Source organism: Pieris rapae, chromosome 15 (genome assembly GCF_905147795.1).
Source record: "Pieris rapae chromosome 15, ilPieRapa1.1, whole genome shotgun sequence".
NCBI lineage: Eukaryota > Metazoa > Arthropoda > Insecta > Lepidoptera > Pieridae > Pieris > Pieris rapae.
The window spans coordinates 2,077,833-2,102,404 of record NC_059523.1 but is presented as its reverse complement, the minus strand read 5'-3'; the positions used below and the strand labels follow the sequence as shown (position 1 = coordinate 2,102,404).

General features: G+C 31.5%; 2 protein-coding genes across 5 annotated transcripts in view; one reads left to right on the top strand and one right to left on the bottom strand.

Annotated features, from left to right (window-relative positions):
* Nucleotides 1-289: 289 nt before the first annotated feature.
* LOC110996495 (breast cancer type 2 susceptibility protein homolog) lies at nt 290-8,449 on the bottom strand. 2 transcript variants are annotated; one of them, XM_022264227.2, is made up of 9 exons: nt 8,066-8,449; nt 4,090-7,949; nt 3,750-3,930; nt 3,407-3,614; nt 2,967-3,076; nt 2,634-2,735; nt 2,277-2,469; nt 2,028-2,124; nt 290-1,484 (listed from the first exon to the last, which is right to left on the bottom strand). In XM_022264227.2, exons 1-9 carry the CDS (start codon nt 8,300-8,302, stop codon nt 410-412), a joined length of 6,063 nt encoding a protein of 2,020 aa, XP_022119919.2. In that variant the 5' UTR covers nt 8,303-8,449; the 3' UTR covers nt 290-409. The 2 variants fall into 2 exon arrangements, with proteins under 2 accessions (XP_022119919.2, XP_022119997.2); XM_022264305.2 differs by having other exon boundaries at nt 8,062-8,181.
* A 782-nt stretch (nt 8,450-9,231) lies between these two features.
* LOC110994707 (acetyl-CoA carboxylase) overlaps nt 9,232-24,572 on the top strand; it is a 58,887-nt gene continuing 43,546 nt past the window's right edge. Inside the window, exons 1-3 of one of the 3 annotated variants that reach the window (XM_022261720.2) lie at nt 9,232-9,572; nt 15,131-15,226; nt 16,168-16,331. In XM_022261720.2, coding sequence (XP_022117412.2) covers nt 15,131-15,226; nt 16,168-16,331 — 260 coding nt within the window. In that variant the 5' untranslated portion in view covers nt 9,232-9,572. Of the gene's footprint in view, nt 9,573-15,125; nt 15,227-16,167; nt 16,332-22,188; nt 22,682-24,572 lie in introns of those variants that run through there. The other 2 variants (XM_022261553.2, XM_022261638.2) reach the window with 2 other exon arrangements.

Genomic DNA, 24,572 nt, shown 5'->3' with positions numbered 1-24,572 from the left:
ATGGTAATTAAATGAAATTAATATTATTAACTAGGAAATATTACTTTTATTAATTTCTCTAACAGGAAACACTTTATTTTATGTGGGAAAAACTAACATCCTTATTTTATAAAACAATTCGACAGTGTTTTTGATGTTTTCCCACACGTAAGAGACCTAGTAAAATCATATATATGTACTTTGATTTGCTGGCACTATATTCCATGGGATTTTGAAACACTTATCAAATATTGTTGTCATAGTGTGATTGATTACGATCGGATACTTAAGGCAAGTTAAAGAAATAATATAAAAACAAATGAAACTTTTTATTTGGTCTTACACAATACATATAAATATAACAATCAAAATCTTTAGATTTAAATATAAAGATAGGTTTTTTATAAATCACAGTTATTGTCTCTAATATTTAATCTAAGCTTAGTGGCGGGCTAGCGTCAAAGTCATCGGCAAAAGGATCGGCTATATTATTTACGTTGTTAACAACATTAAAGTTTAATTTTACAGGATTTACAGTTGGTTTCTTCCCAGATCTTCTAAGTGGCAACACAGGACTTGTCTCTATATTTGAATTTTCTTTATTGAGAATGCTTGATTTTTCTGCACAGGTAACTTGTATATTATTTCGAGTAGTCAACGGACTTTTGAATGCGTTAGCTGCATTTTTTGATCCATTTATTATATTTATGGTACTTAAAGGTGGCGGTTCCCCGTACATTTTCAATTTAGCTATTTTTGCGTTCACTTTTTCCTTACGTAATAGTTCCTGCGGTGCCATATCTTGTGTATCCCTTTGTTTGAAAGTGGACTCAAAATCTAGACCGCTAAGATTAAAATTAGCGTCTTTGGCTATAGGTGAATCTATAAATATCTTGTTTTTGGAAATATTGTAATCGCTATTATTCATCCTGTATGGTGATACATCGTTGCAATGTTTTATGCTAGCAAAATTATTCTTGAAAACTACACAGTCCTCTTGAAATTTTCTTTTATCCAATCCAGAGAAAATTTTTATCAGCTCTTCTGAAACCTCTCTTATACATTTATATTTAGATGTTTTTGTAAAATATGAAAACTCGGTGGCACGATATTGTGGTATACTCTTCATTGTGTTGCCAGATCTCTTTTGCAAATTGATACAAGCAACGATTTGACCTGTATCCAAAATATGTTCGAAGCCAAACTTTTTTATTCCGCCCCAAAAATTGACACAGATTATATTTTTATTTTCATCAGCGAGGAATACGTTTTGATATAACTGTTTTGAGGTTTCGAATTCTCTAATTGAAGGTTCGATTAAAAAAATAAAACCAACTGTATCAATTTCGTTATAGTCTGTGTTTAAAAATGAATTTTTGGTTAAATCTCGAATAGGGTAATATCGTCGCTTCAGCGACTCAATAATTGTATTTTTCGTAAAGTTTTTAACTTCATAATTTTGGAATATCGATTGGCGGCTAGCTGAGAGCTGAATCTCTGAATATCTGTAATTTATTTTACATATTGTTACTGTAAAGATTGAAAAACAAAACAAAAATTGTTTTTATGACTCTAAATATTTTGTTCATAAGAAGTTTTTAATTAATCTTGTAATATTTGTAGGACTAACATATACCTAAGCAGTGTTGGCCTAGTGGCTTCAGTGTGCGACTCTCATACCTGAGGTCGGACAAATGCAAATGAACACTTAAATATGTCCAAATGACAGATGTTGATGAATTTGACAGTTCATACTAAAGCTAAAGGTTAATGTAGCCATGTTGCATTAGTATAGTGGTTCGATCCCGGACTGTGCACCAATGGACTTTCAATCTATGTGTGCATTCAACATTTGTTCGAACGGTGAAGGAAAACATCGTGAGGAAACCGACATGTCTTAGACCCAAAAAGTCGACGACGTGTGTCAGGCACTGGAGGCTGATCACTTACTTGCCTATTAGATTTAAAAATGATCATGAAACAGATTCAGAAATCAGAGGCCAAGACCTAAAGAGGTAGTAGTGCCACTGATTTATTTTAACACATACCTATGAGCTGTGGGAACTACATTATAGACTTGAATCCATTTTCCTTCTGTTATTATTTCCTGTAATTCCTCATTTGGCCGCCATATTGATATCATTCCTGGAAAAGAAACAGAAATTCCGTAATATGTTTATGAGAGTTTGCTTACTTTTGCTGACAAGAGCTAACCTACAAAAGCTTAAGGTAAATTAAAAATTATAATAATACACGCTCTCCCTATATTTTATATACTGTGTATTGTAAAAAAATACCTTTACAAATTTTAAAATCCTCTCCAACGCTGGCAACACGAATTTTCATAAGGGGAACAACATTTCTGGCAACATTTAGGCTGCTAGTTTTTATTTTCTCCCGCACTTTTTTCTGTATACGTTCGATTTGTTTGTCTTTTTGCTTATTTGTATGGTTTTGAAGACTCCGCAGTTGTGATTCTGTTAATGATGCCTGAAAAGATGTCTTGGTTATCATGAAAAAAACATGAATTTTTGATTCCACTAATAAATAATTATTGGCAGAAAGCCTGCCCCCTGCAAGCAATTTTTCTAGCAATTTTTTTTTAAATGATTTAACATCATACATTATATTTCAATCTTAAAAATAATAATTACTCTAAATTCAGCAGGATCAAAGTGTTTTTTCATAGCTCTCGCAATCTGCGATCCTGTTTCTAGTCTTTTATCAACATCTACTCCTTCAGAATCCTGAGACTCCTAAAAATAATTTTAATTAATTTTACGTATTATGAAGATTATATAATATATGAATAAGGTCTATATTATAATAAAAATGTAGGAAAAAAATTGAGTGATTCAAAGACAAATGCAAATGAACACTTAAATATGTCCAAATGTCAGATATGGATGAATTTGACAGTTCATACTAAAGCTAAATGTTAATGTAGCCATGTTGCATTAGTATAGTGTTGTTTGTAAAATGTTTACCTGCTCATAAAATTCTTTCTCAACATCTTCATAAATCTTCTCAAGCAGCATTTGACGTTCGGATTCATACTTCATTTGGTGTAAATTTTCCAACCTCTCTGAGCGAGTAACTTTAAAAAGAATTAAATATTAATAATATTTTACGTAATATATTCTGCGGCCCATTGCAGTAATTCCGCACCAATTTAACTTAGGGTCTTTTCAGAAAAGAGCGTACCAATTCTAAAAGTCCATCAACGCACTCGCGAGACCTCTGGCATTGAGTGTCTATGGGCGGCAGTGTCACTTAACATCAGATGGGCATTCTTGCCGTTTGCCCTGATCTCTCTGCTCTCTGAAAAATCTATTTGCTTTAAACTGATATATGAATAATAATAAAATAAAACGCTTTCAAAAAGTAAAGTTACATTTAGTTACATCAAGAATAGAGAGCCTCTTACCCATGCTACCATCATCAAACTTCTCAACATAAAGCGTAGGATATACGCGCGTAACATACACCCGTAACTTTGATACTTTTCCGCCGTCAGCTTTAACAGCTGACAGTTGTGTTAAGATGGCGGCGTTGCTATGGTAACCCAATCTCGTATCCCAGCGAGCACGGCGTGTCGAGTTACCGAATAATCTTAACCTTACGGAGGATGTGTCCTACACAAATTTTAAAATAAAGATATAAATTAAATTTACACACAACATAGCTAAGGTTTTAAATGTTAAAACATAAACACATGATAATACCGTAATTGAAGATCCCTATTATTAAAAACAAACACAAAAAAATACCTCCCATGGAGAGATTCCTTGGTCGCAATTAATCAATTCCGCACCATTTATTACAAGCTTCGTTCCAACACATATCTTGCCCTGACACACATACTTTGCCAATAGCCTATCTATACATGCCTTTATGCAGTACCAACCATCTGTTAGTAGTAACTCTATGGTGTCGGTTGAGTTGGCAACACTGAAATGAATTTATATTCAGTCCTATATTATAAACCAAATTTATGACTACTATATTTAGTTAATATGAGTATTTATGTACTGAAGAGAAGTATTAATGGCTTAAAAACATGCACAATTAATAGATTACATATATAGACAGACAGAAAGAAAATCATACCTGCTTACATAAACACCATTTATATAGAAACCAACAACACATACAACCATAGTTTTTGTTGGTATGTCATCTCGCTCTAATATCTTTCTAAAGGCAGGTCTTTGAACATTATATAATTCCCGGTCATATCTATATTTAAGTTGTTCCATTACTTTTTTCATTGAACAAGCTTTGTAACAAACATTTGGATATTTAATTTCATATGATACTAACTTCCATATAATCAATTTCAAATGATTTTCAATCCAGCCAGTTGGTATAATTTTTTTATTTACAGATTCTTCAAACATCTCTTTTATACTATTTGTAGTTAATTTTACCCCAGTCCAATCATTTCTCTCACTGCTAAATTCAAATTCCAAAATATTTTCAAAGTTGAAACCAAAAAACTGAGTGTCCATAGTTTTAGATTTATATTTTTCTTCAAACATATTCAAATCTTTGAGACTAAAAACTTTGTGTTTCTTATAATTACTGTCAAAAACAAATGTTGCTTTTCTATTGTTTTGACAGCCATTGGGGTTGATATTCTTTATAACCCTCACTGGTGCTTCAAATCTGCATTTTTTGGCTTTAGGACATTGCAGAATAGGGCTACCAGACCTCTTACATGTTGATGATGTTTCTTTCGAAAAATCCTCAGTGTATAGAGTTTCTTCAAAGTTATTTATGATTTGACTATCTAAAATATTGTTTAAACTGATATCTTTCAGTTGTTCTAAGTATGCTTCATTTTGTTTTGAATCTGCATTGGCATTGATGCTATAAATAGCATTCATAGAAATGTTACTATTTTTATTCTCAGCCATTTGTAAACTTTTACAATAGAGATCAGTATTTAGTTGTTTTTGGCTGGCTACAATTGCTTTTTCAGAAACATTAACTGCTTTGTTATTTGCAGTTTGAAATTGAAATTTTGATTTTATATGTTGCTCTAAGTCTTTAAACTCATTTGATGGTGTTTCAACAATTCCATCAAAAAATTTCTTGGCTTTATTTAAAGTGTGTTTAGATATGTCAATTTTTCTTTTACTAGCAGTTTTAAATCCAACATTTCCCAAACTAACGACATTTCTTACATCTTTGTCTGTTTTAGCATTTATTATTTTTTGACTGGCTTCAAAAGCTTCTTCGGTAACACTAATTGGTTTACTGCTTGCTGTTTGGAAAATGTACTTTTCTGGTTGTAATACGTCCTTATATTCTGGTAACTGTATGTATGTATATGCACATTCATTTTCTTTATTTGCAATTCCTAAATCAATATTGAGCATAAGTTTGTTACTTTTAGCCTTAGAGATTTCTGAGAAACTTATGTTTTCATTATTAACAGTTTTAATTTTAATTAACGGGGGATCTTGCATTTCTTCTTCACTAGGTGATTTTGTATATAGATTTTCATCCATTTCAGTAATATTTACATCAATACCATCAAATACTTTCAAATAACTTGCAAGTTTTTCTTCTGGTACATTAATTTTTTTATTGCTAGCAGTCTGAAAACCTTGAAAACTATAACAATCTCTTAATGTTTCTTTACCTTTTGCTATTGTCTTCGACACATCAACTGTTTTTTGATTTGAATGTAGATGAAATTTAGATTCATAATTGGTTATTTTAGTTACATCTTTAGAAAGATTTTTACTACTTTGATGTTCAACTTTGTGTATGGCATTACTTTCACTTATATCAATGTCTTCAAAAATGTTTTTATATTTATCAATTAATTTTGAAGACACTATTATAGGTTTATTATTTGCAGTGACAAAACCTTGGAGCTCTATTCCTGGTTCATATACCTTATTAGAGGTATTTCTAATATTTTCTATATCTTCTTCCAAGATATTATGAATTATTTTATCACTTCTACATAAGGCTTCTTTAGACACTTCTGTTTTATTATTATTTGCAATTTTGAAGGTTTCAAACATATCTGAGTGTGTTTTGCTTAATCTATCATTGTTTACCGTTACGTCGGAATTTTTAACAATATTCTCAAAAACTACTTTACTTTTTAATAAAGCTTCTTTAGTTACTATTATTTCTTTATTACTTGCTGTTGAAAAACCTTTAAACGTTGGCATTACACATGTCCCAGATTCTTTGTTTTCCATATCTTGAAATGGTTCCAAAACATTTGTGAAATCTATGTTATCTAATATATTTTGATACTTCAATAAAGTTTTTTCCGAAACTGCAATACTTCTGTTACTTGCTGTTTTGAAGCCAGATAATTCAGTAATTGGAGTTGCATTACATGCATTTTTGATCTCAGGGCTATATTGAAACCTTTTGGTTTTTTCTATAACTTTATTTGATATATTTATTAGTTTTGAATTAGGCATTGAGCCTGTCATCCCAATATATTCTTTTGGGTATGACAGTGCATTATTACTTTCTCCCTTTTCAACTAAATTAGTTTCAAACTCCTTTATAATATTATCATCATCTATTTTAACAAATGTGTTTTCTACATCATTGATGATTCTATTAATTTGACATTCAACATTATCCTGTTTTATTATCACCTTACTTGGTAAAGAAGTAGTAGTTTTAATAGTATCTTGAGTATGTTTATGTTTAATGGTTTTAGTAAGATTGCAACTGTGTGCTTCCAAGTGATTTTTATATTTATTATGTGAACTTTCTTGTGATTGTGACATTTTACCATTTGTATCAATATCTTTAAATAGTTCTGCTCCTTTTATTAGTGCATCATGAGATATATCAATTGTTTTACCATTAGCCTTTTGAAAACCAAGAAATATATTTTCACCTAAACTTTGTTTATCAACACGATGGTTATTTGTTGACAAGCTAATATTTGTATGATTCGCCTCTATGTCATTTGTATTGTTTGAACTTCTATAAGAATTGTCGAACATGTAAACAAGGTCTGTGAAATCTAAAGTTTCAAGCTCATGACTATTTAAAAGACTTTGGGCCTTAATAAATGAATCAGAATGTACTTTTATGGTATTGTTGCTGGCAGTCTGAAAACCTACATACATTGTTTTATCTAAAACACCAGTATAGTCATAAAAAGAAGTCTGTAGAGCACTAGTCAAAGGCAAATCTTCACCAGCATTTGTTGAATGGTTATTTTCTTCATCACTGCTAAACAAAATTTCATCTTCACTCATACTTTGCTGAGATTTATGTTCAGACGTGGAGCATATGGGGATATTATAATGTTTTTTAATGTCAATGTTAGATTTTAAAATTGGACTTGTGTTAAGCTTGTGGCTTTTCAAAATTGGATCAACATTTGTCTCAAAAAATAATTCTTTACTTTCAATTTGGGAATCAATGACTTTCTTCGCAACTTTTAAATCAGGATATTGCTCAATTATAGGCAGAGCTAATGCTTCAAACTTTTCAAATGAATCCAATTTACATACTAAGGATTGTGGAGTTTTAATAAAAGAAGGATTAATTTTACTTATTATTGGGCTTTTTTCCAAATCTTCTAATGCTTGATAGTGCTGAAAATCTTCTGAATCTGAAATTTCTTTGCATCCTTCAATTGTACCTTGAACAATATTATCTAGCTTCATGCTTTCTCCATTTTTTACGATTCCATTTAAGCCACTAGAATTATCATTATTAGGTGGGCCATTTTGTCTGGAATCTGTATTACTACTATATAAACATTTAGTGTTATTACTCTTATCAACCTTTTCGGTACACACACGTTCAGAATAATCAGTATGATTAATTTTTTGACAAAATGAAGTATCAAATTCTTTTATTATACCTGTATCAACTTCTTGTGCTTCCACAATTTGTACTATTTCAATTAACTGTGTGTCTGACACACATTGCGTTTCAAATTTGTTTGGTATATTTTCCATTATTGTCTGAAATGCAATAATAAGCAATTAATATAAAAACCCAAGGGAGAAATCTCTTAAGATGTTCTCTTAAGATCAAAAATGTGTGTGGAAAATAACAATATTATGTTAAATTTACCTACCCCCTTTGACAACAAACCATGCCCTGAAGATTTGACATTGTTTATATTATGTTGTTTATTTACACAATCCGCGCTCTGCAAGGCTTTTATTTGTTTTGAAACGCTTAATATCACATCCTCTATTTTATAATTATTTGAAATTAAATTCGTATCTGCTGAATACAAAGTACACTTATTTGAACTCTTATTTTTCAACGCTTGTTCAAACTCCAACATCTGGTCTGCACATTTATCCATCCTAAATCTATTTTATCAAAAATGTAATCTCAAATATTTTTTTCTGATAACATATTTTATGCTTGTTCAAAATTGTGGCTGTGAAGTGTGAATCAAAGAGTAATATAAATATAGGGGAATTGAGATTCGTATTCGTAAACATGTTTCATTGTTTTCCATCATATTTTTCAATTTTTTCATAGATATAAAATAACTCCATGTAGATGTACCACAGAGTACCACAGAACACGTGACTAAATTTTGGTCGTGGCAATGGGGCATGAAATTATTAAAAGCATACAATTTCATTGCAAAACGAGGTTTTGAAAGCATACTTGACAGATATATATATTATCTATTATTGCATTAGTCCCTTACACTTCATTACTAAAGGTATATAATATTATATACCTTTTGGTTATCTTTGTTAAGAAATGCTAACCAAAAAGAAGCCAAGGCCAGAAATCTAGCCAGAGCTTCTAATTCTGTACTTAAATAATAGATAAAGCAGTTTCTAAAGCTTAAAAGTTCGTTAAGAATTATAGAATATATTTATTGAGTTTAATTTAATTATGTAAGACGATGTAGAGTGTTCAATATACATATTATATAATGAAATAAACATATCAATATAATCAACAATCAATTTCAAGTCGGTCCAACAGGCTTTAACTAAAAATAAGATAGATGATAAAATATGGATTTCTTAGCATTCAATATAATGGAGCTCTAAATATAGTAGAGCTATTGTAATATGATTGGCAACTATATCGTTTTATCAGTTAACAGCCAACGAGTTCACCAAGATCGTACGATATTTTTTGAAGCATTCCATCACAATAGGCGCTGGACACAGCTCTACACATTTTTTGTATACTTAGACGACGTAGGCTTTGTCAAGGGCAAAACTGCTAAATTTTTTGAATTATGATACAATAAATGCTGTCAAATGCCAGCCCGCGTGAACGGAGCATGCTTTTGCGTGTTATGAATAAAATTTTATCGCGAATTAAATGATGCGCACTCGATGATCATTAATTAATAATTACAGTGACCGCGGTAATAATATGACGTTTTGATTTGATTTTATTGGCATGCCGTGACATTGATTCAGTAAGACTAAGGGACACTCGCGTAATTATTAGTTGGCGGGAAGACGTGTGTTTTTAAAATTCGAATGGCTGTGTTGTGTTGTGTTTTTGTTATTTAATGTTAAGCATTGCTTTTTTTATTGGAGTTTTCGTTATCTGTTATGCTGTAAAATTTTTCCTTAAGACGGAAGAAATACCAGGTAAATTAATTAAAATAATATAATGAAATAATATTTAAGAATTGTATTAATAACTACAAATAGAAATTGTATTGTATGCAGATATTCTATTATTCTATTATATTATAATTATTGTAGATAATAAATTCTATCACGAATAATATACATATATCTTAAGTGCGATATTGACATTAAAACTACTTTGACAGAATACAAAAACAACTTAGGTATATACAACAAAAAGTTAAGTAATGAAACCCGAGTTAAGGCTATGACTTAGGCAGTTATATCTCTATTTATTTAAGAATTTACATGATTAAATTATGTAAAATTTAATTAAAACTATAAAACTGGTTTAACGTTTCGCGTACATTACAGGCTGTATGGTAAATTGACTTAGGTCTTAAATTACATGGCTGTGCAAAAAGATAGTGAATAAGCTTAATGTAACAGTTACAATTATATATCTTGTAATATAACCAAGATATGAGGAACACACGCAGAGCTCAGCCGATGCTCCATCTAGACTTGGGCGATAATCCTTTAATCTCGGCGTCATCTCAAGGCCTTAATACATAAGTGCATGATAGGAGATACTTAGTATGCTTGTTTTAGCTTCTTTAAGTTTCGTCTTATAAGGGTTTGCAATCTGATGCTCAAATGATGATCAAATCTGCAATCGCTACAGGCTACCTTCTCTATGGTCCCCATACGACCTACAAGGGAATTGCTGAGCGATTATAATGTTATGTCCGAGATATTCATAGACTTAAACTTCAGTTACCAGATCAATACGGGTCCATACAACCCACTAGAAGCGATTTCCCAGAATCGTACCCAATGTAGTCTAGACTCTAGGACGACAGCGGTAGCTAGCTATCTCTTTAATACTGTTACTTTTAAAAACTGGACAATAAATAAAATCCTTCAAAGTTGACGGTTGATACTTTGACCTCTTGACGAGAATTAGAATTCAATGATACATAAATTATATTACTATTGTAGTTACGTGAGCTACATTTGAGGAATAATTTTTTGTTTAGTCATACATACTTCTGCTTTTGAAAACATTTTTATGGCTATCTGTTATTACATAGATAAATATAATGAAATTAGGTCAAATATAAGCCTTCTATTTACCTAATTACATCTCAAACCACAGTCAAATTAGACCATTGTCAAATATGTCAAAGTTCACATAGAAAAAATTTTTTGACAGTTTCACCTAGATTTGAGTTGAAATAATGGCTAAATCTAGTCCATCGGTATATATACAACTTCACTTTCTTCGTTTTGGTACACCAGGGCTTAAACGCGTTAGACAGAATATTAAAACTATTACTATTATTATCACTTAGTAATATAGTTAACGTATACCTTTTGCCCTTAAATCTTTGATAACATATACTAATGAGACATGGTTTCATTATATGTAATATGTTAAGAATTATATATAGACTGTAAAACGGGTATATATAAATTAATTGGTACGCATAAATGGTAATCAAGAATGTTCACCAATGCGGTTACCTACTGTTTAGTTTGTGGGCCAAGGATCCTTGATGATATAAAGATCTAGGGAAAGATTTAGAGTCAAGACTAACTACGCGAACTATTACTTGTGAATCCCGTACGTCAAGATTGTGATAAATTCTGCCAAACGGACTTCATGGAACGCGTTTCAACTTTGATTCTTGCCCATATAGTAATGCACGTCTAGCTGTATCAAAGACTATTATATAGTAGGCTATAAAGTATATAACGGTACATAACCTAAACGTTTTTAATCATGATGTATGAGATAGATTAAAAATATTCATAGCAATGTGAAGGTTTGTTTATACCTTCATAAAATAAAATAATAAACTGTACCCTTGGACAGAACTTGTCTCTTAGTATTGCATCCTGTTCAACTAACTATATTTTTACGAACGAGTAAATAGATGACCCGAAAGTGTTATTTTCAATTTTCTTGATTTTGCGAGGCGAGTAGCATGGGTACTGATCAATATCTGATACCTAGTAAAATGGGTTATAATTTTCTTTCAACACTTTAATGAGTAGTTTTTCTGTCTTTAAATGTTTGAACTGTCAAAAGTTTTTCACTACCACCTTTTTTGACGTATGCCGGAAGCTACGGACTTCGGATAGTAATTTGGACGTAGAAATGTGAATCCTTGGTAGAATAAAAACGTATAATGTAAAATTACATTAAATTAAATAACAAACTCATTTTATAATTTGAATATTTACTTAAACGCTCAGTAATAAAAATAATAATTCTCGTTTAAATTAGTATCTGTTAGCGAAATTCGCGCGAAGCGTATAATTCTCAATTACGACCTTCAAACCGTAATGGTAATTAATAATTACAATATAAAATTATAAATTTACATTATTAAGTACATACAAGTAATCAATTCTTTCTGGATAAATAGAGATGTGTTAGCAGGGTTAACAGTTACTGTAAAATTATAGAGAATAAATATTTTATTCACGTAAGTAAGTACATTGAAGTAAAGATTGAATAATTAATGTCGGAACATCTAGGGATTTTGTCATAATTTGGGTGTTTTGAGCTTTTGTTAACGTTAACAATGACGTGGTTATTAAAACTCAGTAACACTAGGAACTAAAAACTGCTGCATGAATTTTCATAGGAGTCCACAATGAGTGGTTAGATTTCAGAAAATTCTACATTTATTCAACATTTAACACAACTGGGTATTATGAATAATAATTTTAGAATTAATGTTTGTAAATATATAATAACCTCGTCCAACGATAAATATTTTTTTCCCGTCTTAATGGGTACTAAACGATATTATTTAATCTGCATATAATTAAATATGTTTATATACGCAAGATTCACAAAATCAGTCCCCTTATGTAAAACCTATACTTATTTAAAGAACTTGGCAAAACCTGGCAATATCACTTTATATTTAATATATATAAAAAATAAGCAATACGTGGTAGGTACAGTCTTTATATTATTTATTGAAAGTAATGAATAATGAAGGCTGCGTGGTCGCTTAACCGTATGGAATTTTTTGAATACTCGTTTCAAAGGAAATTACTTATTTTTTCAAACAAACAAAATGGCGGAAATTTAAAAATAAACTAAAAATTCTAATTGTCTATGATCTTCGTCATCGTGTTGGAGTTGGTAACCAAAATAAAGATCTTAAGTGTATGAACTAATTCCTTTAGTTTTAGGTACATCTATCGCTGCTAAAATACGCTAACCTGGGCCCATACAACTGTAAACCAGTTCAATATTTAACTAAACGGGTTCCCAGCCTATGAATTTCGATTTTGTTCAAGGTCGTTTGGTCAATATAATCAATTTTGGGACTAGCTCCACCATTTAGTTTTTATGGCATATCAACAAGTATGTATGTGTTGTGGTATTTGAGAGGTAGCTATTTCTTTTAATGGACAATACAAGTACTATAATAAAGTGATTTGGACTCACTCACACTCACTCTGTTGGCTCTGCGCGCCAAAAAGTGCCTCCGAAAACGAGAAAATTACATCGCTCCCTGTCCTGTGCCACTTCCCGGCTTTCAGATTGGTTTCTCAAGAGTCTGTGATTTGTTGTCTTTTTAACATGAAGCTACGTGGTCTTAGGGTAGCCGGTTTCTTCTCGGTATTTTCCCTTTGCGATTTTTAAAATCGCAGATGGACGGAAACTCGGTTCTAGAAAAGAGCGTACCAATTCTTAAAAGGCTGGTAACGCACTTACGAGTCATCTGTCATTGAGAGTGTCCATGGGCGGCGGTATCACTTAACATCAGGGGAGCCTCCTGCCCGTTTAAAAAAATACAAATATTAAAATATGTATAAGCATACAGAATTACGCTTTTGCAATCCCAATCAAAGAATAATATTACAATATTTTTCATACATTTGTATCTTTTCCAATATATTCTAATTTTGTTCTGCATTATGAACAATGTAACTATCACAGATGCATTATCTAGTTAGGTTCAAATGTCAATTAGCTGTACATGAAGGTGAAATAGGACATTTATTATCTTTAGGAAGTTTTCCGTAGAGGTCATTGCGGAGAAATATATTATTGCGCGCTTTTTTTGAAAATGGAATATCTTAATATATATATTTCTTGTGTGCGTGTGTATGTGACTGAACTCCTCCTAAACGACTGGACCGATTTAGACGAAATTTTTTGTGTGTGTTCAAGGGGATCTGGGAATGGTTTAGATTCACAATTTTGTCCGCTGGACAATGTTTTTTTAATTAATTTTCAATTTATTAGTTGTTGTCGATTTTGGAATGTTTTACATTGAATCCGACAGACGGCGCCATCGCAGTGTCAAATTTTAAATAATATTCGAATTGTAATTTTAGTCTGTCCCGAAATTTAAAAAAAGTTTTGTTATCATTGTGTTATATCGTGTGTGACCATGTGCTGGATCGTTAGATATTGTCATAACATTTGAATAATAATTTTCATCAAAATGGCTTATTAAAAATTGAAATTTTGAAATTAAAGACGTGTAGACAGGACAACGTCTGTCGGATCCGCTAGTATATATATATATTTTCTTTAATGATGAAGTGAATACAATTTTGAGGCACATGGCTGGGCAATTATGTAATTAGCCAAGAATACTTACACTGATTGACTGGTAGAATAAATTCTTAAAATGGTGTCTTATAATCTTGTGTTGTATTTAGGTAGGTAAGTAAGAATGTAAGCCGAATGAATGGGAGCAATTCTAAAGGAATTCCTTTTGATCAGACCCATATAAATGAGTCACATTCCACCTTTATTGAATTTCTCGACTATCTTCGCTGTCCGTATTTCAATTACGTTTTATTTTTGCTCTCAAACAACACATGTTAAAACGAGGGAAATCAGATACTTATAAAGATCTAAGAAATCATATACACGTCTGAAAATGACAGAACATGAGAATTCATTATACATATATTTTCAGATAAATTAAGTTTTCGACTTTCTACATACACTACTGGTAATGCAAACTAAACCCAGATCCTTGGTACTTCCAAACAATCGAGTAGCCCATAATATCACACAAGACAAGCAATTTAAAAGATTAAATACGTAAAAAAACGCCTACTAATATAATCATAGCAAAATAGTGTAACTTTAAGAGATAAGATTTATTATTGTAAAGACTGCGCTCTGAGACTGATTATTATGTATATTACTATATACATGAAGGGTTGAGGTTAATTATTCATTGCGCCGCATCGCGTGTTGGGAAGCGGATAAGGCTCTGCTGTTACCGCATCCCGCATAAGGCGATTGTTGGTGGCACCTTGGGGTTTTAGTGGGTATGCACAATGGCGAGTCCCACATAATCCTTCTGCACCAAGCAGTCGCGCCGCGGAAGGGTATGCGCAAAGCATTTCCCCAAGTAAAAAAAAAAAAAATTATTATTCATTGCAGTAGAGACGCACATCAGAAATATTTATTGATAATTTACTTTTAATGTATAATATACGGATTAAAAAACTAATTATGCAAGGATCTGTGGAAGTGGAATTACAATTTAATGTAGAAGTAATATTTCGTTTCAGAAAAGATGGCGGAACAAGAGAAGGAGCAGATACGATGCTCGTCAAGTGAAAGCGAAAACTTTGAGAAGATCGAATCGGAAGAGGCACGTGGCAATTCTAATGTAGGTTTTATTTTTTGTTATTTAAAAGGGATTCATAGGGATTACAATCAAGTATTTACAATTTTCTTAACCTTCAGAGTAATAATTAAAAAGAAATACAAAACAATTTTTTAAAACTTTGCTTGCGATATTATATTGCTTATTCGATCACCGGTACTATTTACAAGGCGCCAACATTATACCTACTATTATTAGATTTACCAAGCGTTTACTTAGAGTGATGTATAAAAATGCTATTAATGTAGCGCAAGTGATTTTAAGTGACTGAATTGGTCACAAACTTAAGCCTGATTTGGATTTCAATTATCAATATTTGGTGCTCAATAGGATTTGTTCATTAAGTAAGCGTTGGCTTCGGCGTGCTTATCTCGTTCCGGGGTTTGAGGGATGTTCGATATCTATGTACCAATGGACTTTCTGTGTCTTCTATGTTCCCATTTAACACTGGCTCATACATTATATAGATTATACACAAAAAGTCGACGTTGTGTGCCTATTAGAAATTGTCACCAACATGAGTACCAGACCTTAAACTTTGTAGCGACATTGGTTATTTATATGTATATATACTGGTATGTTTCTATTTGTAAAAAAAGATTGATCGTACTAATTCTTGAAAAATCGTACTTGCCAACCCTCTGGCAATTCGACTATGGGCGGCGGTATTATTCTGTGAATAATAAAAAATACGATAAAATTTTGCCTACTAACATTAAAATTTAACGTATAAAAACAAAGTAGATATTAAATCACGTGCGTATAAGTGAAAAAATCATCAGTATCTTACGTAAACTTGAAGTGCTGAATTTAAATTAATTACTGTCTTGAAAAATACAACAGTACAGCTATCACTTATAACGGATACTATCAATATTTATATAATAGCGCCTGCCGCAATTCGTTTACACATATAAAATATTTACACTTTATTTTTTTCGCAGGATGAAAACCCTCACTTCAGATTGGGTGATGAAACTCCCTCTGGGGATGAAGGTCCAGCAAATGAGGGAGGAGATTTCTTCCCCAATGCCCCACCACCGAGTATACGTCGGATGTTGACCCCAGCACAGCAACTGGCTCTTGCTGAAAGAAGAAGCAAACTGAGGTAGTTTATTTTATTATTAAATATCACAAAATAAATAGGGGGATAACCCTGACGAAAATAATCTAAATACAAAGTATGAAGGTGTGTTGAGTTGAACGAAGGAGCTGAACCGGCCATATCATTAAGTAACCATATATTTAGCTGCTAAACGCTAATTATTCATCGATCTAATCTATAATATTATATTACATACATAACATATATATATATATATATACATATATTCAAAGCAGACTCGGCCAAGCGTTGCTGTGGTTAAAGTTTTTGTTACAAAGTAGTAAACTATTCAAGGGAAACGGTAGGAGAACTTATGTGAAAGGTAGATAGCTTTGTGAAACGTCAGTACTTTTAACACAGTGCCATCTGTTAAAGTTGTATCAAATAATAAACAAATATTTGCAATAAAATTATATTGCGGATAAAAATTCAGATGTCAGCTATCCTGTCTTTTAAGTTAGATCAAACTGCACACAGTGTACAAATTTGATTAATATCGGTTCAGTAGTTTAGGAGTCCATAGCGGACGAACAACGTGACACGTAATTTATGTATATTAAGATATTACACAAGTATAATGTATATATCTTATTATTATTACCAACAGTATATTTCTATACAGTATTTACAATATTCGAAACCTACTACGAGAAAATGTTGCCAGCGTTGAAGGTATCCCACATATGCCAAATGCCTTTTGTTTTAATAAAAAAAATGTTTATCTTCATTTATTAATTTTTAAGTATCATAATTATTGTTAGACTAAAGTTATATTTTCCTAGAGTAAGGCTTGTCCATGCTATTGCTTAAGACATAGGAACGAAAGAGATTTTTTTAATAAAATTAGCTACCATTACAGATTACTCCAATGCTTACTTTTTTTACAAAACAATATACATATTGGGTATATGTATATTGTTTGGGAAAAACATAACACAATATAAGTAGTTGTAGTAGCAGTAATAGATTAAAGTATTTACAAAAAGACGGACAATTTCTTATAGAATAGTCAATAGACACTCTTTTTTGTCTTTTGTTACACCAAACCGAGATGCAACACAAAGCAGTTAGCACCCTAATACCTAACAAATTCTTGATTTGGACATATTTTAAACTGATAAATCATTTTAAAGTAGACTAAATATAAACATATTGATGGCGTCTTTTCAAGAATGTACTATTGGAACTTTGATTGCTACAATGTATACGTAAGAAGTCTCGTAATATTAAATACGCGTCCATTGGCGGGAAAAATGTGTCTTAAAAAACCAGTTAGACGGTAAATGCCATAGAGGTCGCGCGGTCCTCACGACTCGGTGTGTTTTGGCGCGTAAAGTGACAGTTTACATCAGGATTTTTTTAGTTACCAGAAAGAATTTCTAAAATAATAGTGCTCATTGTCCACACTGTTCGACTATTAATTAAATAATTTATGACGTGTGTAGAATCTGTGATGACGTAATAATCAAGATTAGGCAAACATTAAGCTATATGGTCATTTAATTGGTTATTATTTAGATAATGGTAATGATATTGTGTTAATTATTTTTTAGGCATTCAGGTCACATTGAATGGCGAGTTTTCGTATAAAATTGAGTTGTTCACCTAGAGATCGGCTTAAAGAAAACAAACAACTTATACGGCAGATAAATTATCACTCCTTATTTACTTTTTATTATGCATATATAATAAAAAGTAAATATATATCTATATCTATAACTTATTATATTATAATATATATATATATATATATCTATAACTTATTTGTTTTTTCATATTATATATTATATTTTATTCATTCAGTCATGGTTGAGGGTTATATTTAAGTATTTTCAATGTATTATATCAAGAAACTATATTAAAAACCTATCTTAAGGAATAATATTTATCCTGATCTACACCTTTATTAATATGCTGACATTGAAGAAATTGGGTGTTAGTGATAAGATTTAAATCAAATATAAATTTATGAAACCTATAATTTCACCTTGTGAGTTTGGAGGTTGTTTCCAACAATCAACACAGTTAGTTATTACTAATTATAAATACATGCCTTCTCGCTTAACTCATACATAAACAACCAAGGGCCTTTTAAATTAAAAATATTTAAATCTTAAAAATTAAAGGAGCGTACCAATTCTTAAAAGGCCGGCAACGCACTCGCGAGCCCTCTGGCATTGAGTGTGTCCATGGGCGGCGGTATCACTTAACATCAGATGAGCCTCCTGCCCGTTTGCCCCTGTTCAATAAAACTCTATTAAGTATAAAAAATAATTGTAAATATATATACGCGTTAGCCGCGATTAAACGCAAACGCAAAAATTAAAACACAATTATATGTGTGATTAAAAATGTGACTGGTTCTGCAATCACAGCCCAATGGATTCACATCCATAATAAATTCGTAAAAGATTTACTTCACATTGTAATTCTTCAACCGTAAGCTTTAGTTTGTAGCTTTTAGTTTTTATTATTTATTTTAGATTATGCAGTGTTATTATGTTGAATTGGTTATGCACTTTACGCCTAGTATTTAATTTTTATAGTTGTTCTTTTTACTAGGGTTGCCTGTAAGAGATCGCTTTTTATCAATAAGGCCTTTGCATCCCTTATAATGTTTGTTACTTGCTTTTATTTGTAATGTAACGACGTAAGTTTGCGATAAGAAGTGAGACTCCTCCGTGACTCGAGACTGTCCCAAATTATAAAAACGTTAGTAGCAGCCGTAGCTGCTAGTCAGTGTAGCTATATAGAAAAGGTCTTACAAATAAATGTTTATATATATATACTTGCGTCACATACAAAACATATATCTGATAATGTTAATCATTGTTGACTCCACTTGAACTCAAAAATTTTATCCAAATCTGTCCAGCCGTTTAGCAATTTCATTACGAACACGTGTACGTGCAAATGTATACGTTGTTTATTTGCTGTAGATACCGACAACAGCGCCATCTGCCGGGCAGATTTTCCAGGGCGCCATCCAAACGCATACAATAACAATCATTCAAATCGGTCGAGCCGTTTTATAGATGTTCAGTGACGTAAACATGTATAGTAGAATATATGTAGTATATACATATAGTATTCCAACAAAATACTTTTGCAGAAATTATTTAGATTCCTATTAAACTTAAATGTAATTATCCTTGAGGCGTAAATGGTCAAACCAAGAGGAAAGATAACAAACTAAGGCTTTTCCTTATTTGTCTCCGTTTTAAAATCCCGTATTAGACTTAATCATTATAATAATATCCTTCATGCATTCCAATATACTATTTATTTATTTTGTTTTGTAACTTCGAAACATAAGACTAGATGAATTCATTCTAAGAATGGATTCTGGAACGACGGTCTCAACTAACCAGACTCTGCTAGCTCAAGGACCCAAAAAAAGCCGGTCTATATATAAAACTATTCTTTAACATAATCAGTATTCATAACAATCAAATATACAGTATGTTACTTAACCACTTTCTGAAACAAAATGATTTATTATTATGTATATTGTAAAAAACAGAACCAATAGGTATAGGCGCAACAGGCATAGTAGCTAAAAGTATTACAGAAAACATTTAACAGTTAATGCTTCTGTAGATGTCGCAGTAAAGTAGTTAAATCAGAGATTTAATTTAATCTCTAGACAGTTAATTAAAGATCGATATTCAATTGCGTGGAAATACAGTAATTCTACCACCACCACATTAAAGCAGATACAATAATAATAAATAAAGGGGACGTCAGTGCATTTTCCTCAAGGGGCACTACTAGGTGCAGGTTTTAATAAACTATAGTACTTTATTTCAAGAAGCCTCAATAGGAGTTGCTGTGCAAGATTTGCGTCTTATTAAATACCTTTTTGTTAATCTTCATAGATTCAACGTGCTTAAATTAATTAAATACTGAGATAACTTAATATCTAATGAAACAAATCTAATCAAAATCACCTGATAAATCGTTTATAACAAAACGATTTACAATGATTTCATATGAGATTGATTTATTATTTTAGATTTCAGTAAGCTGATTACTATAAATATATTGACTTTAAGACCAAATAATAAACAGACGTAAAGGTTTAACTTTAGTTAATACGCGACATTCGTAGGTTTATAGATGTATAGATTCTGTATATAGACACATCAACTGCTATTTGTTTGTGTCGCTAAAACTCGGGAATGGCTGGACCGATTTGGCTAATTATGATCAGAAGTGAAGTTCAGAGAAGGTTTAGACAGGGAAAGAAAAACAAAAAAGAAAAAAAGACGAGTATTTTTTTAAACTTATTGTAGCTGGGAAATATTTCATCTAAGTTGTCTTTATAGACAATTAAATAAAAATGGCTGTCATAGTAGCCTATATTTCTAGATCCCTTCAGTTTTATGACAGTTGTATGAGGTTTACTAGGTAGGACTCTTTGGTCTGCTTTCAAAAATAAAAAATAAATTGACCCAAATATATGTAGATGATAATATGAAGTACACAGGGTGGTTTAGTCTTTAATAAATATAATATTTTATAACAGCTGTGGACTGCTATACAATTAAATTGGACATTACAAACACAATGACAACAAGTGTCACCAATATATAAAAATTTCATAAGATCTTGCGTGCGTAAAATCGAATGATGACCAGTTTTTGTATAAACGAAAAAATCAACGTACGATTATAATTTACGTAATACAATCAAGGTTGGAATAATTAAATGGCATTAATTCACATTTGGGCGTTCTTCGCTTTACGTAATTTCTTGCATACTATGGAAAAATAATAGATTTTAGCTTGATTATTGTTAGAAATCTTTATGATCACGTTCCTTAGAAAGTACATATAATAAAGGTACAACTTCTTTCCAGTTAGGAAATTTAAGTTCTTTATTTATAAGTAATCTTACAGTAAGTAACATACATATTATAAAACAAAACACTTAGACAATACACAAAGCCAAAACACGTTTTACTAGAAATTGGTAGTGATTTAGCTTTGATCAAATTTAGTTTACGCCCGAAACCAATAATGAATCCATAATCTGAAGACCGTGACAGTCGGTCGATCTCTTATCTGCATCCCAATAACCAAACCCTACGAAGACCCTCCATTTTTGGCGACGGATAGAATGCAATCTCCTTGCTCTAAACACTCATATTTGATAATCAATATAAACCAAATAAAGTAAATAAAGCCGTACAAATAATAAAATATACACAATATCTATGTTTAAAATATACCTACCTTATAAAATATACATTTTTACCTCTGAGCCACTAAATTGATATAATAAATTTCAAGTAAAGCAGGCGATAGGTATAGCCTTAGTGTAACGAAATTAAATGTGCAATCTAGGAGACTAGAAGACTACTCTAATCTTAGACGACCTAGAAACATAATCAACTTAACCAGGTTTTGCTCAAGTAAGCAATTTTTATATAAAGCTTTGCCTTATGGATTCAATTGAATATTATGTTTCATTTACGCAAACGCAAATTTTGAGTGATTTACGGAAATCGGGGGTTTTTATCTGTGATTTATTTTTATTTTACAAAGCTGTGTTATATGTTTATGTGTATATTAGCATCTATAAATATTACAATTTAAATGCCCGTTTCGTATTATATACTTACACTGGATGAAAATATAACTTTTTATTACGCTATTATATAAATTATTATGTAAGCTAACTTAAGTTATGCCTGACTTTGTGACGTGTCTTAAATATTTACAATTGATCTCCTACGAAGTGGGTGTGTGTTTTTGTTGATTGTATTATTGCAATATCAGATATAAATAATTCGAATCGCACGTGCGTTTTATCTATTAATAACTTCACGTATTTCAAGTAACATCATTGTTGCGAACAGACGTGTGGACATCACTAGCCTTTTGGATGAAATATTCAGAAATACAGTACAATAAATTAACTTATAGTTTTCCTGTAACTAGTTAGTTCGCGTATTGACTTACAGTGTTCGATGTACTTTGTTGTTCGAAATTTAAATTAATTTATTTGTATGAGTGATGTTCGAAATTTGATTAGTGAACAATTTAAATTCGAATTTTAAATAGTGATGCATTTATGAATTTTGCGGTTGAATCCTTCGTATCAATATCAACTAGTGTGGGGAATTTATTCGGGATGATGAAGAGACGAACATCGAAGCGGTTCGTACTTGGTGATACGACCACAGATGATACAAATTATGATGATGAGGCCTTGGATGTGATTCCTAGTGAGATCGTTCAGAAGTTTCAAATGACTCTACAAGCTGATACTGAGGCAAACGATGAGGATGAGGATGAAAAACAAGAACAGGATAATAAATTGCTGAGATTACCAAAGCCCACATTGACGTAAGTATTAACGATATTTTAGTTAACTTTTTTAACCGATATGAAAAACGCGAATATTATAATCCGATGCTTTTTCTACTCCACGCATAAGGTAGTAAGTCAATTAAATTTCTAACTACTTAGCAAAAAAATCTTCATAATAAAATCTTAATTTACATAAATGAAAATAATTACAGTTCTTATAACAAATCAGATTGTAATGTACGGTAATTGTAATAGGTTTTGATTTGGATAAAATGTAGGGTAGGCCTATTGTGCATCACACAAATAATGCTTCATAAATGAGAGAGTAGAGGCAGCGTAACAAGTGTTCTCTGGTACCCTATGTTGGGAAGCTGACGTGACCTGGGGCGTTTCCAAACGACTGTCAGGGGGAACAGGGAGCCAGTAGAAGTAGGTATAAAGGATGATAAAGTACCTGTCTGGATAACTTCAACTTGACTGAAAAAAATATATAAAAAGGGGGTTTTCGGTTCCCTGGCGACATAGAGTTTAATAAAAAAAAATTCAAGATAACTATTTAATAGTAAATAAAATGTTTAATGACTTTTTAGTAATTAGACCTTCACACTGATAAGCAAATCATTTACACTGCGATTTTCTTTATTGACAGTATTGAGAACCGGTTATATAATATTTTATGTCATACTTACTTTGACCTTGGTATTCTTAAGGTATCGAAGATGTGCTAAAATGAAACTACATATAAGTAATATAATTATTTTATTAATATTTAATTCTTTTTATAAAAAATATAATTTGGTTTATTTAAACACAGGTCTAGCGAGGACGAAAAACAGGAAAGTGGATGGTAAACTAATTTTGTTTTGTCATAGCAATATGCCTCATTGAGGAGGTTAATAACAATTATATTTACTAAGATCTTCATAGAATAGACTAATGATAGGATTAGCGTTGCGAAGAGATGTGGGGTCACTCTGCATCTTCTACCGCATTTACGATGGAGAGTGTTCAGAGGAGTTGTTCGGATTAATACCTGCAGCTGAGTTTCATCGAAAAGAGCGTACCAATTCTTAAAAGGCCGGCAACGCACTCGCGAGCCCATCACGATGTTGAAATAACTCTCGTATCTAAATGTCAACCTGAGAGTCGATATGCCACATACTTTTCTTGGCCAATAAGAGCGTCGCCATAGTGGATATAAGTATTGCCAGTAAATAAAAATTACCCACCATAAGGGGAATAATTTGAAGTCAGGCAGGCTTAATACTTTATTGAAATGTCTAAATAAAACAATACATACTAGTATCTAGAAAATAGTTCTAGTCTGAAATAAATGTGACACAAACTTACGAATAGGTAACTAATGTGATAAATTTTGTTACTTGTACTATTAATATAATATCGGTTAGGACACCCAGCTATAAGAACCGTTCGATCATTAAATTTGGACATTCTTATTAATAATGCAACGAATAAAAATAAATACATTTTAGTTGTGTGATTTGGTGGTTTAGTTATATACCTTACCTATACTGGGCCAAAAGAAAAACGAAAAAAAAAACCAAATTAATGACATATAAAAGGCGAGTACCGAAAGCCAGTCAAAAAAAGTCTATGGTATATAAAACTATTGATTTTTCTATTAATTAATAGAGGGAGAAAGTTATAATAGCTCTGGGTCCTTGAACATTCTTTAAGCCGCACATATATAGATATTATTATAAATTACAACATTTTCGCGATCATCATGATACATAGATATTGCTGTATTTTTCCGCACACATACTGATAATACGACAACAATCAATTGAATCAGTAATTTACTTTATAAATGTCATGTATGCTTAACTTAACCCGTTTTGAACGGGTCTGTCCCTTTTTCCAATTACGGGTCCCGTTATGGCAGACGCAAAATTGTGTCGTATTC